Raw genomic sequence first — 11,674 nt, 5'->3', positions numbered from 1 at the left:
CAAAGTCGATAATCCAAGGAGAAGCAGTATGCCAGTTGGACTCTGCATGGAGACAAATGGAGTTCGACTTTGACAGAAACAGTGTATCAAGATGAAATATGATCCTTTTGTTTTGAGAAAACTCCAGTCAAATACCCTTTTAATGAATAAATAAATTTAAAAATAATATGAAGTGAGAAGAAGAAGAAGAAGAAGAACACGTAGAAACTTTCACTCTTTTTAGCAAAATCTCATTCCGGATATCCACCGCGATCAATAAGTGCTTCGAACACATAGAGGAGCATCAAATCGTTTACATCTCAGATTCGAAGAGGATGTTGACGAGAGAGATGAGATGAATAGATACGCATTGAATCCACTTGCAGTCGCAGAGGCCGAAAGTGGGTGGGCAGGACTGTGGGTGCTTGTGGAGATGGATTTGGCATAAGGATCCAATCTTTTCTCCAGTGGATTCTGCCGTGTGCAATCCAAAGGTCAAACCGTGTCCCTCATTTCCACAAGTGAATTTTTAGCCATTTACTTACGAGTGTTGCCTGTGGGGGCTGATGAGGAGAGGACGACGCAGTCCCATCACTAGCCAACAAATTAGAAAACCGTCCAAATTTTGTCCTGGATTCCCGCAAATCTTGGCGATCCAGGACTGGATCTTCTGCGGCCACACCTGGACCACTGCAGTGAATAGTGATGGATGAGCACTTGTTGAGTGGATCAGAAGGAAAAGGGGCAGCAGTCTTAGCGTAGTGTGGAGTCGAGTGGAGTCTGACGGGGGAAACAGTTTGGCCATTTGTCATGCATTCAGGAAGCAGTGCCGCGTCCCCTCTACTCTGTGAGCTAACAAACTTGAATGCTCGAAGGTGGATCGGGTCTTCACTCTTCAGCCGGCTGCAAAAGTTACAGGCAACGTAAGAAATCTGAAACGAGAAAAAACGACAAACGACTGGCACAGTGTTTCCAGTGTTTAGCCCTGCTGCTAAGCTATCGACACGATGATACTGTTCAGCATGCTGTTGAGATGGCTGGTCCAGTTAGGATGATGATTGAGGAGCCAACTGCTAGCCACTTTGAACGCTACTTGCTAGTCCAGACTGTTCTGCCTGCCTGGATCGTCCAAAGCAGAGCATCTTGTGGTGCGGTGGTGGTGGGCATTCTTTTCCCTCTCTTTTCTTTCTAAAAATTGAAAAAGGATGAATGAAACAAGGAATCTGATAAGTAGCTTTGTTAGATTTAGTATAGTTTTACTATGAAACCTTAATGTTCATCCTAAAAGGCACGTGTTGGATTGAAAAGAAACGTTTTAAGAAAAACGAGCCATCTCTCTCGTCATCCTCTCTATTTAAATCCCTCCCTTGCTCCCTTTCTTTCAGCAAGAGAAGTGAAGTGAAGAGAGGCTGCATAGGCAGGTCTGCCCCCACAGCTGCTGCCATGCTCGTGTGTTGAATCGTATAGAAAGATAGCAAGAAAGCAAGAAAGAAAGAAAGGGAGGGCAGATGTCATTGGACGAGCCCAATCTGAAGCAGGGCTTGATAAGGCCATGGATGGAGAAGAGAGGAGACGTGAACGACAGCCCAAATGAGGTGCAACTGCACGAGCCCACGGCGGCAGCGGCGGCAGCGGCGGCGCGGGTGGTGGTGGAGGCCAAGCGGATCCTCGCGATCGCCACGCCCATGACGGTCGCTGGTCTCCTCCTATATTCTCGCTCGCTCGTCTCCATGATCTTCCTCGGACGACTCGGGCGGCTCCCGCTCGCCGGCGGCGCGCTCGCCATTGGCTTCGCCAACATCACCGGCTACTCCGTGCTCTCCGGCCTCGCCATGGGCATGGAGCCTGTCTGCGGGCAGGCCGTCGGCGCCCGACGCCTGGCCCTCCTCGGCCCCACTCTCCACCGCGCCGTTGTCCTCCTCCTCGCGGCTTCCCTCCCTATCGCCGCGCTCTGGCTCGCCATGCGCCGACTTCTCCTCCTCTGCGGCCAGGATGATGAAATCGCCGCCGCCGCGCACGATTACGTCCTCGCTTCCATCCCCGACCTCCTGCTGCAATCCTTCCTCCATCCCATCCGCATCTTCCTCCGCTCACAGTCCATCACTCTCCCCCTCACCTACGCCGCTGCAGCAGCCGCCCTCCTCCACCTCCCCCTCAACTGCGCCCTCGTCTTCTACCTCCGCCTCGGCATTCGCGGCGTCGCCTTTGCATCCGTCTGCACCAATCTCAACCTCCTCCTCCTCCTCGTCCTGTACATCTATTTCTCCGGCGTCCATCGACAAACTGCGGCACTCGATTTCTCCATCGACTGTTTCAAGGGATGGCGTTCTCTGCTCAATTTGGCGATTCCCAGCGCTATCTCGGTGTGCCTGGAGTGGTGGTGGTACGAGATCATGGTCCTCCTTTGTGGCTTCCTCCTCGATCCCAAATCCACCGTCGCCTCCATGGGTATTCTAATACAGACCACCTCTCTGATCTACATTTTCCCCTCCTCCCTCAGCTTCGGCGTCTCCACTCGCGTCGCCAACGAGCTCGGTGCCAACCACCCAGACCGCGCCCGTCGAGCCGCCGCCGTCGGCCTCGCCTGCGGCGCCGTTCTCGGGATCCTCGCGCTCGCTTTCGCGGTGGCGGTGCGACACGCTTGGACGCGGATGTTCACGCCCGACGCGGCCATCGCGGCGCTAACCTCCGCCGTGCTCCCCGTGATCGGAGCTTGCGAGCTGGGAAATTGCCCGCAGACCGCCGGGTGCGGGGTGCTGCGGGGGAGCGCGCGGCCTCGCACCGGGGCCAACATAAACCTGGGCTCGTTCTACGGCGTGGGAATGCCGGTGGCGGCCGCACTGGCGTTCTGGGCCCGGTGGGACTTCCGTGGGCTCTGGCTCGGCATGCTGGCGGCGCAGTCTACGTGCGTCGTCCTGATGCTGCTCGTCGTCCTCCGCACCGACTGGGACCTGCAGGCGCAGCGCGCGCAGCGGCTAGTCGGCGGACGCCTCAACGCCGCCGCCACCGACGAAGCGATCGTCGTGGTGACAGTGGTGGCAGATAGCGACGACCAGAAAAAAGCAACAACTAAGCTTCAAGGCGGCGCTAACGTTGACTATTCTCCAAACCCGTAGTTTTATATTTTCCCCATCTTTTCATATCTTTTATTTTCCAATTTTTAAAATTTTTGTCATCTCTTATCATATGAATCAATCAACTGGGAAAGAGACCAGATATTGTTCCAAATTATTAAAGTGAAAAAAGTGAAATTTACCCAAAGTAGTCAGTGAATAATGATTGGCGGCTTCTAGATTCTGTGGACCAGCCGCCATTCCTAGATCCTTCGATTCAGCATAATGTAAATGTCAGATCCAATTGCGTAAGCAAAATCAAGTGATCTGCATCGATCAATATAAACATTTTGAAGCAAAAGATATGCCAGGAAAAGAAAAGTAATTATCACAGGTAAAATGTTTGATATGTATGACATTTTACTGTAACTTACAAAACTTATATGGACTTGCTACATCTCCACAACTCTAAACATGGACAGCTAGTTTCTCAGTTAATGTTTCTGTCTTTACCACCAAAACTTTCAATCTCAATGCAGCAGGATTTATCATCTCAATACAGTTTTGCTCCCATTCATGCATGAGAAAGCAGTCAAATCTCCCCCACAGTCAAAATGCATGACCATCCTAGAGCGTAAAAGCTCCTGTTCATTTCCTGCACCATGCAGCATGCAGCATGCAGCATGCGCTAGGTTGGTCCCTTTGTTTGGATACAGTAATCACAGCTTAAAGCCACATGGTTGAGGACCATCATTATTGTGCATCAATATGGTTTTCTGATCGAGTGCACATGTCTAGTGACAATGTATGATAAGGACACTCATTCTGCACAAGTCTCAGATTAATATTCCTCTGTAACAAAAGATACGGCTATCAGTAATATCCATCAGCAATAATCACTGAGATACATAAGGAACAAGAAGTGCAAGCTCTCAGTTGGATTGAGCATTTCTAATTCAAAACAAAAGTCTTTTGTCCCATGTTCAATCCGATTTTAAGAACACTGATGAAGAGTGATCAATGCACACATGAACACCAGTGCAGTTTATTTTCCACTCCTTGCTTACAAAATGCAAAAGAATAAAGGATTATTATCTTCTTGTGAGAAGTAGATGAGTACGTTGACTTCCAGGAAACTATGGAAGGGATGATGATGGGATTGGTGCATAGAAAAATTAAAATATATTGATGTAGAAGGAGAGGACAAAGTAGGAAGTCATGCGATTGATGAATTTGATAAACTAAAATGTGTGGGGCTGAAAGTTGTTAAATGCAACAACAATATACAAATAGGCAACCAAAACAATGTGAGAAATATATAAATTTGCGTGACAAATCTTAAACAATTAAAAAAACATGTATATATATATGCATGTATGTGTAAGGAAGGACCGTGCTCAAGAAAAACATTCATCTGTTTTATTTTTTAAGAAATCATTATTTTTTAGCATTTCTATGTTATTTTTTAAAAAAAAAAAACTGCTAAAACGCATGTCTTAATAGCTAAAAACTGCTAAAATTAATCTTTTTATTGCCAAAAGATTGATTTTTTCTCACCTTCTTACTGTTGAACTCTCTATCTGATGGTGACCTGGAATTTTATAAGAGCTTAGATGGGAGATGGACCATTCTAATTAAGCAACTTCCTCATTTCAGCTTGTTCCAATCAGTTCTCCTCGATAGCAAAGTAGCAACTTATCTTAATTAGTTATCGGTTTATCATAGCAAGTCAATTGTGAGTAGCCCATATCCTTCATATGTGGGAGAAGCTCCTCTTTTAGCATTGCATAAATTTGCTTTGCCTCAGGATGCGACCGATCGCCAGCAAAGAACACATGATCTTTTGTGTTAACCTCAATATGACTGATACCAGGGACTTTCTTCACCTTCCTTTCCTTCATCATCTTCCTCAGACGGGCCACATCGGTCCACTGCCCCTGTGAAGCATGTATATTGGCAAGAAGGACATAGCCCCCTGAGCTTGATGGGTCTAACTCAATCAACTCCTCACCAACATTGCATGCTTCCTCTACCTGATCATGCAACTTACAAGCACCCAACAAAGCCCCCAAAACTACCTCATCCCTCTTGCTTGCTGGCATCTTCATCACCATAGCCTTAGCTTCCTCAAGTTGCCCAGCTCGACCTAGCAAGTCCACAAGGCAAGAGTAGTGCTCTGCTGTTGGTTCCAAATCATATATTCTTTCCATAGAGCCAAAGATCTTCTTTCCCTTCTCAACAAGGCCAGCATGGCTACAAGCTGACAACACTCCGAGATAAGTAATCCCATCAGGCATAACTTCATGTCTCAACATCAGCGCAAACAATTCCAATGCATAATCACTGTGCCCATGGTTTGAGTAAGCTAGTATCATTGCGGTCCATGAGATGACATCCTTTATTTCAACCTCATGAAAGGTAAGCCATGCTGAATTCAGGTCACCAGTTCTTGAGTACAAATTTATCAAAGCATTCATGAATGAAGTGTTCGAGTTGAAGCCAAGCCTATTTGCTAGTCCATGAATTTCCCTTACTACAATATTGCTATCGGAGTTGGCTAGAATACCAGTAAGCGTAGCCTCATTTGGCTTCACCAGTGACCGAAGCATGCAAATGAGAAGCCTCATGGCTTCATCTTTAAAGCCATTCTTAGCATACCCATCAGTCATTGCATTCCAAGTCACTATATTTCTTTTTGGCATGGAATCAAAGAGCATCCTTGCCTCGTTCATGAAACCCTTGTTCACATAAGCAGTGATCATCGCATTCCAAGCTGCAATATCTTTTATCGGCATTTGTTCAAACAACTCCCAAGCTTGCACTGTCAAACCCTTCCGAGCCATGCCACTAACCATTGTTGTCCATGAAACTGTATTCTTGTACGGCATCAACTGAAACAAATGCATTGCATCCTCTGCTCTATCACTATCCAAATAGCCGGAGATCATGATGTTCCAGGTGTACACATTTGGCTCCGGCATTCTGTCGAACAACTCCCGGGCATAGTCAATGTAGCCATTTTCTATGTAACCCTTGATCATAGCTGTCCAAGCCACAACGTTTCTCTCCGGCATTTGCTCAAAAAGCTCTCGGGCAACCTCGAGAAGCCCACTGCGAGCGTACCCTAGGAGCATTGTTGTCCAAGATACGACATTCCTCGTCGGCATCTGATCAAAGATCCACCTTGCTTCGTCAATTCGTCCAAGCCGACAATACCCAGACAACAAGCTCGTCCAAGACACTACATTCCGCTCTTCCATCGCATCGAACACTTTCTGCGCCTCCTCCAGTCTCCCAGCCTTGGCGTACCCGTCGATCATGGCCGACTCAATGACGACAGTCCGGCGGGGGAGCCGGCGGAAGAGAGCCTCGGCTTGCTGTAGGAGGCCGTCCTTGAGGTAGAGGCTGATCATGGAGGCGTAGGTGACGAGGTCTCGTTGGGGCATCCGGTCGAACAGGGCGCGCGCTTCGTCGATGCCGCGCGCCCGGCCGATAGAGGAGAGCATCTCGTTGCATGAGCGGATGTCCGATGGGAGTGGCGAAGGAGAGGCCGCAGCGCTGGAGATTGTGATAAGTCGGTGTGTCGCATTTAGAGCAGGAGGCGATGAGATTGAACGAAGCAACTCGAGAGAGGGATTCCGACGAAGAAGAAGAGGCCGCAGAATGACGGCGGAGCAGCGGCTCATGGTTATGGCCAAATTGGAGGTACAACCCCATAATAATAAGGATTGTAATATTGGCGCTTTTAAATTAGCAATAAGATTTAATTTAATTCTAAACTTAAAATTAGCGGCAATTTACTCAAATGCGTAGGTGTTTTCCCCTTTTTAGTTGTGGAATTATCCAAATAATGGAGTCTCGCTGAGTTCATTTTTCATTTTACCCTCCTCCCTCTTCTATTATTATTTATCCAAAAATCAGCACCACAACAACATCATGTTTCCCTCATTCTCCTCTCTCAAATCTCCTCTCTCTTTGCCTCCTTGTCTTTCTGCTCTTGAGTGTCACGTTCGCCATAGAAGGTCATCTTGAGTTCCGAGATTGGGAGATCTTGATGGACCTCAACGTCAGTGAGGACGATTAGAAACCCTCACAGGAGCACGACTTGGACGACAAAGCCACCGTGCTCGACTACTTCGTTAGATTTGCACGAGGAGTGTCGTAAAGGAGCTTTCTTTGATGGAAATCGCCACGATGAGGAGATGGTTGAGGCGGCGACGATGAAAGATTCAAAAATAGTTGCAACGTGGGCACAATGGGGAAGGATGTCGGTTTTCCGGAGATGAGTACTGATTCGGATGGTTGTGGGTTCAATGAGCCAGAGGAGGAGAAAAAATTGCATCTTTGTAGCCAAAAGGACAAGCTTGGTGGTGTTAAAGGGTTGGAAATTGTTGAAAAGATACATGAAGATAAAAAGGATGAAAAGAGTAGTAGGTACTATGAAAATAGAAATTGAGAAGTCTGAGGAAAAAGGGTGTTAAGAACATATGGAGACTGAGGGCATTGGCTTGTAAAATGATTTGGTTAAAGGACAATAGAAGGAAGTGATAGTTTGGTGGAAGTTCCCGTTTGAGCTTCTAAAGTTTTGTGCTTTATAACTTATTATCTATCAATTACTTTTTTCTTTTGAAGTTATTGTATTGTTATTATGCTACTATCAGAGTTTATTGCTAAATAAATGTTACTTAGAATGTCAAGGACTCTCTTTTAATACTTGTTCCTCTCTGCATAAGTCACTCCAGTCTTAGTTGAAGACCCAAGCAGTGTGTCTCAACAAAGCCTTCTCAGTCATGAGTCGCCTTTCAATTTTAAAATCTCATGCCTGCTAGTGGATTGACCTCATTGTCAGTTCTAACTCTTTAGTGAGATGTTTTACGACTTCGCCTAAGGAGAGTTAGCTCCAACAAGGCATGCAATGATTTTTTATATTAGTAGTGAAGTTTATTCAGACACCCTAACCAGTTACTTTTTAAAGGAAGCTCTGAGTCCCTAATTGTTCCTAAAAACTCATTTTCTTTGTCACTAAGTTCATACTTGTGCAATTGTCTTCCTTATATTGTTTAGTTTTATCGTTGATGTTAGTCTATGTTTGAGATCAATAATGGGCGTTCTGTGCCTTTTTTTAATCAATTTATCGAAAGAAGATTGGTCGCATTATCTTTTGAGCAGTTTGCTTGTTTATCTTAAGGAACTCATATAGAATGATGAAGATTATTGATTGAAAAGATAAATGTCAGGCTAAATTATCTTCAAATATTATATACAGTTTGAAAGTAGCATATCAAATATAATAAACATAAACAAGACCATAAAGATAAATCAACAACACAAGCTGGTTTTCAAAAATTAGCAATAAGGAAAATCAACAATATTATGTAGCTGATTTCTAAAAATCAACATAATATGGTATTGCTAATTTCTGAAAACTAGCAACAACTGTGTTGCTGGTTTTCAAAAATTAGCCCCATGTTGCTGATTTTTTGGAAATCGAAAAGTATGATTTCTTAAAATTTAAGTCAACAACACATTGTTGCTAGTTTTTTTAAAATAAATAAAACTGTGTTGCTAATTTTTGAAAATCAGCAACATAATACTAATTTTCAAAAATCAACAAAACTATGTCGCTGATTTATGAAAATCTGCAACACAGTGTTGTTGACTTAAACTTGACTCAGATTAAATCATGGGACACACAATATAGCAAATCGTTTAAAGATCTTCAATTTGATCTATTGTGTGTCTCTTGGTTCAATTTGAATTAAAAGTATGGTCTCTCAAAATTTAAGTCAGCAACACGTTGTTGATTTTATGCTGCTAAAAAAATCAGTAACGCAATACATTATATTGTTGATCTTCAAAAGATCATAAGGTCTGACTGAGATTATACCACGAAACGCATAATATATCAAATTGAAGCTCGTTCAAAGATCTTCGATTGATATATTATGTATCTCGCGATTCAATCTCAGTCAAAAATTATGATTTCTTAAAATTTAAGTCAGCAACAACATTGTTGATTTTGAAAAATCATCAACACAATATATTGTGTTGCTGATTTTACTGTTGATCTTCAAATGAGCATAACTTTTAACTAGGATTAAACCATGGAACACAATATATCAAATTGAAGGTGGTTCATATATCTTCGATCTGATATATTGAGTGTCTCATGATTCAATTTAAGTCAAAAATTATGGTCTCTCAAAATTTACGTTATTAACAACATTATTCATAATTTTTCAAAAATCAACAACACGTTGTAGCAACTACAAAATCATAATTACTACAACTACAAATTATAACTTTGAGATGTTATATAATTTTTGCTTCAGATTGAACTATATGATACATAATATATATATCAAATCAAAGCTCATTTAAAGATCTTTTATTGTTTCTATAACTTTTTTGAATATCAAATTATTTTATACTATTAATTATTATTTTGTCTAAATTATTGTGCTCTTTGGTTTAAATTATTGTGTATTATTGCCTAAATTATTATGTCTAAATTATAGTATATTATTGTTGTAAAAGTCAATAAAATTATTATTGTAATTTTATCATATGACCGTCAAACACCATCTCAAATTATTCAAAGATCTTCGATTTGATATATTATACGTTTAATGTTTTATGCGTCCAATGGTTAAGTCAGGAATAATATGTTGTTGTTCTTCAAAAGACACAAAAACTCTTCGTACTGATTTTTAGAAGACCAACAATATGTTATAGTAACTATGAAATTGTAGCTACTACAACTACAAGTTATAACTTTGAGATATCATAACTTTTAATTTTAATTGAATTATGGAATGCATAATATCTCAAATCAAAGATCTCTACACAGCTTTGATTTAATATATTATACATCTTGTTGTTCAATCACAGTCAAAAGTTTACAATTCAATGTGTTGTTGCTGGTCTTTGTTGCTGAATTTATGAAGACCAACAAAACATTGTTGCTAATCTTGATCAATAACACATTATAGCAGTTACGAAATTGTAGATGCTACAACTTTAAGTTATAATTTTGAGGCCATAACTTTTGATTCAGGTTGAATTACGGAACATATAATATATCAAATCAAAGATCTCAAAACTAGCTTCGATTTTATATATTGTGTGTCTCATGCTTCAATAATAGTCAAAAGCTATAACTGTTAGGACCTTCGGATGGCTAGAGAGGGGGGGGTGTGAATAGCCTCCTTTAAAAACTCAATCAATTTCCTCACAAGAGTTTGTTAGCACAGCGGAAATAAGCAAAATGAAAACTGATGCAAGGAAAAGAAACAAACCACCACTAACAAAATGATGTACGAGGTTGGGGATAACTTGCCCCTACTCCTCGGCGTGTCCGTAAGGTGGACGATCCCTTGATCTTTCGGTAGATCACACCCCGGACAAAATCCGGCTAAGTGTTTCTCTTTCTCGGTGGAGTAACCTCTCCACAAAGTCACAAAAATGATTTGAAATGAAGCACAAGACTTACAGAGTTCAGTGGCCAGAAGAAATGAACAATAAACTTACAGCCACGAAGCAGAACGCAAAGACAGAAAGGATTCCTCAGCCAAGAGCTCAACAACACACCACTTTTGTTTGATCGACAGAGAGTTTTTCAAAATCCTTACCAACCCTCTCTTCTTCCTTCTTCTTATTCTGCTTTCTCACTGTCTTCAGCCAGAGCCGAATCACTGTCACCTGTATCGAATCACTGCGACCTACCCAGGCATCGCCAATCACTCTTCCTCCTCATCTGGTTCTCTCAACTCACACCAATACCATCCATGGTCTTCACTGGTGTCTCTGAGCTCGAACCAATAAGAAAGAGTCAAGCTGTTGCCAACTGATCGCAGCCAGTGAACGTTGACGCTCCAATTGCACCATTTGCAGCGAAACACAGTAGAAAGAGCATTTGGTCTTATTCTTCTGATGGAGCTTAATTTGAAATTAAGCATTGACACGACACCTGTAACCTGTAACTCAAAAATCTCACAGCAGATGATTTGATCAGGTGAATCAAAAATCGCAGAGAAACATCAGAAGACAAGCGACATTGATGTGGATCGGTCAACAGACCGATCCATAGCCTTCCGGACCGATCATGACACACCCTGATCGGTCTGGGATGATGATGATCGGTCTGTGGACCGATCAGCCTATGGGTGGATCGGTCCACAGACCGATCCCCCCTATCGCTCTGAATCCCATCGCATCCCATCGCTTCTTACTGATCGGTCACCAGACCGATCAGATAGCCCACAGATTCCTTCTGTGTGGTTACTGATCGGTCACGAGACCGATCAGATAATCCACAGATTGCTTCTGTGTGGTTACTGATCGGTCACGAGACCGATCAGATAACCCAGGTATCACTGGATCGGTCGACAGACCGATCCAGTCAACCAAAGTATCACTGGATCGGTCAACAGACCGATCCAATGTCTCTGTGTTAGTTTTAGAGCTTCCCAACCCTAAACTCTAACGTCTTCCTGGTCCAGAGAACGAGCTACCAAGCCCTCTCTGACCTAGTCTGGAGAACAAGCTATCGAGCCCTCTCCAACTTCCACGTCCGGTCCAGAGATCGAGCTACCGAGCCCTCTCTGACCTAATCCGGAGAACGAGCTACCGAGCCCTCTCCA

The 11,674-nt window shown here is 43.3% G+C and overlaps 3 protein-coding genes across 4 annotated transcripts; 1 reads left to right on the top strand and 2 right to left on the bottom strand.

Annotated features, from left to right (window-relative positions):
• Positions 1-221: 221 nt before the first annotated feature.
• Positions 222-909, bottom strand: LOC121996031. Its single transcript, XM_042549836.1, has 2 exons — positions 525-909; positions 222-453 (listed from the first exon to the last, which is right to left on the bottom strand). Exons 1-2 carry the CDS (start codon positions 789-791, stop codon positions 253-255), a joined length of 468 nt encoding a protein of 155 aa, XP_042405770.1. The 5' UTR covers positions 792-909; the 3' UTR covers positions 222-252.
• On the top strand, positions 909-3,207 carry LOC121996030 (protein DETOXIFICATION 49-like). The gene is made up of 2 exons (XM_042549835.1): positions 909-1,138; positions 1,365-3,207. Exon 2 carries the CDS (start codon positions 1,488-1,490, stop codon positions 3,093-3,095), a length of 1,608 nt encoding a protein of 535 aa, XP_042405769.1. The 5' UTR covers positions 909-1,138; positions 1,365-1,487; the 3' UTR covers positions 3,096-3,207.
• Positions 3,208-3,235: 28 nt separating this feature from the next.
• Positions 3,236-6,741, bottom strand: LOC121996029 (pentatricopeptide repeat-containing protein At4g02750-like). Of its 2 annotated transcripts, XM_042549833.1 has the most exons (3): positions 4,590-6,741; positions 3,467-3,884; positions 3,236-3,359 (listed from the first exon to the last, which is right to left on the bottom strand). In XM_042549833.1, exon 1 carries the CDS (start codon positions 6,716-6,718, stop codon positions 4,733-4,735), a length of 1,986 nt encoding a protein of 661 aa, XP_042405767.1. In that variant the 5' UTR covers positions 6,719-6,741; the 3' UTR covers positions 3,236-3,359; positions 3,467-3,884; positions 4,590-4,732. The 2 variants fall into 2 exon arrangements, with proteins under 2 accessions (XP_042405767.1, XP_042405768.1); XM_042549834.1 differs by lacking the exon at positions 3,467-3,884.
• Positions 6,742-11,674: the final 4,933 nt, after the last annotated feature.

The sequence above is a fragment of the Zingiber officinale genome, chromosome 6A (genome assembly GCF_018446385.1).
Source record: "Zingiber officinale cultivar Zhangliang chromosome 6A, Zo_v1.1, whole genome shotgun sequence".
In the NCBI taxonomy this organism is placed as follows: Eukaryota; Viridiplantae; Streptophyta; class Magnoliopsida; order Zingiberales; family Zingiberaceae; genus Zingiber; species Zingiber officinale.
This window is presented reverse-complemented; position numbering and strand designations above follow the sequence as displayed.

What these genes read in the sequence shown, in the direction of transcription:
- LOC121996031 (XM_042549836.1), bottom strand. Translation starts at nt 791, where the DNA reads ATGACAAATGGCCAAACTGTTTCCCCCGTCAGACTCCACTCGACTCCA. An exon ending in AGCCCCCACAGGCAACACTC is followed by an intron (nt 454 to 524) that starts GTAAGTAAATGG and finishes TGCACACGGCAG; the next exon opens with AATCCACTGGAGAAAAGATT.
- LOC121996030 (XM_042549835.1), top strand. Translation starts at nt 1,488, where the DNA reads ATGTCATTGGACGAGCCCAATCTGAAGCAGGGCTTGATAAGGCCATGG.
- LOC121996029 (XM_042549833.1), bottom strand. Translation starts at nt 6,718, where the DNA reads ATGAGCCGCTGCTCCGCCGTCATTCTGCGGCCTCTTCTTCTTCGTCGG.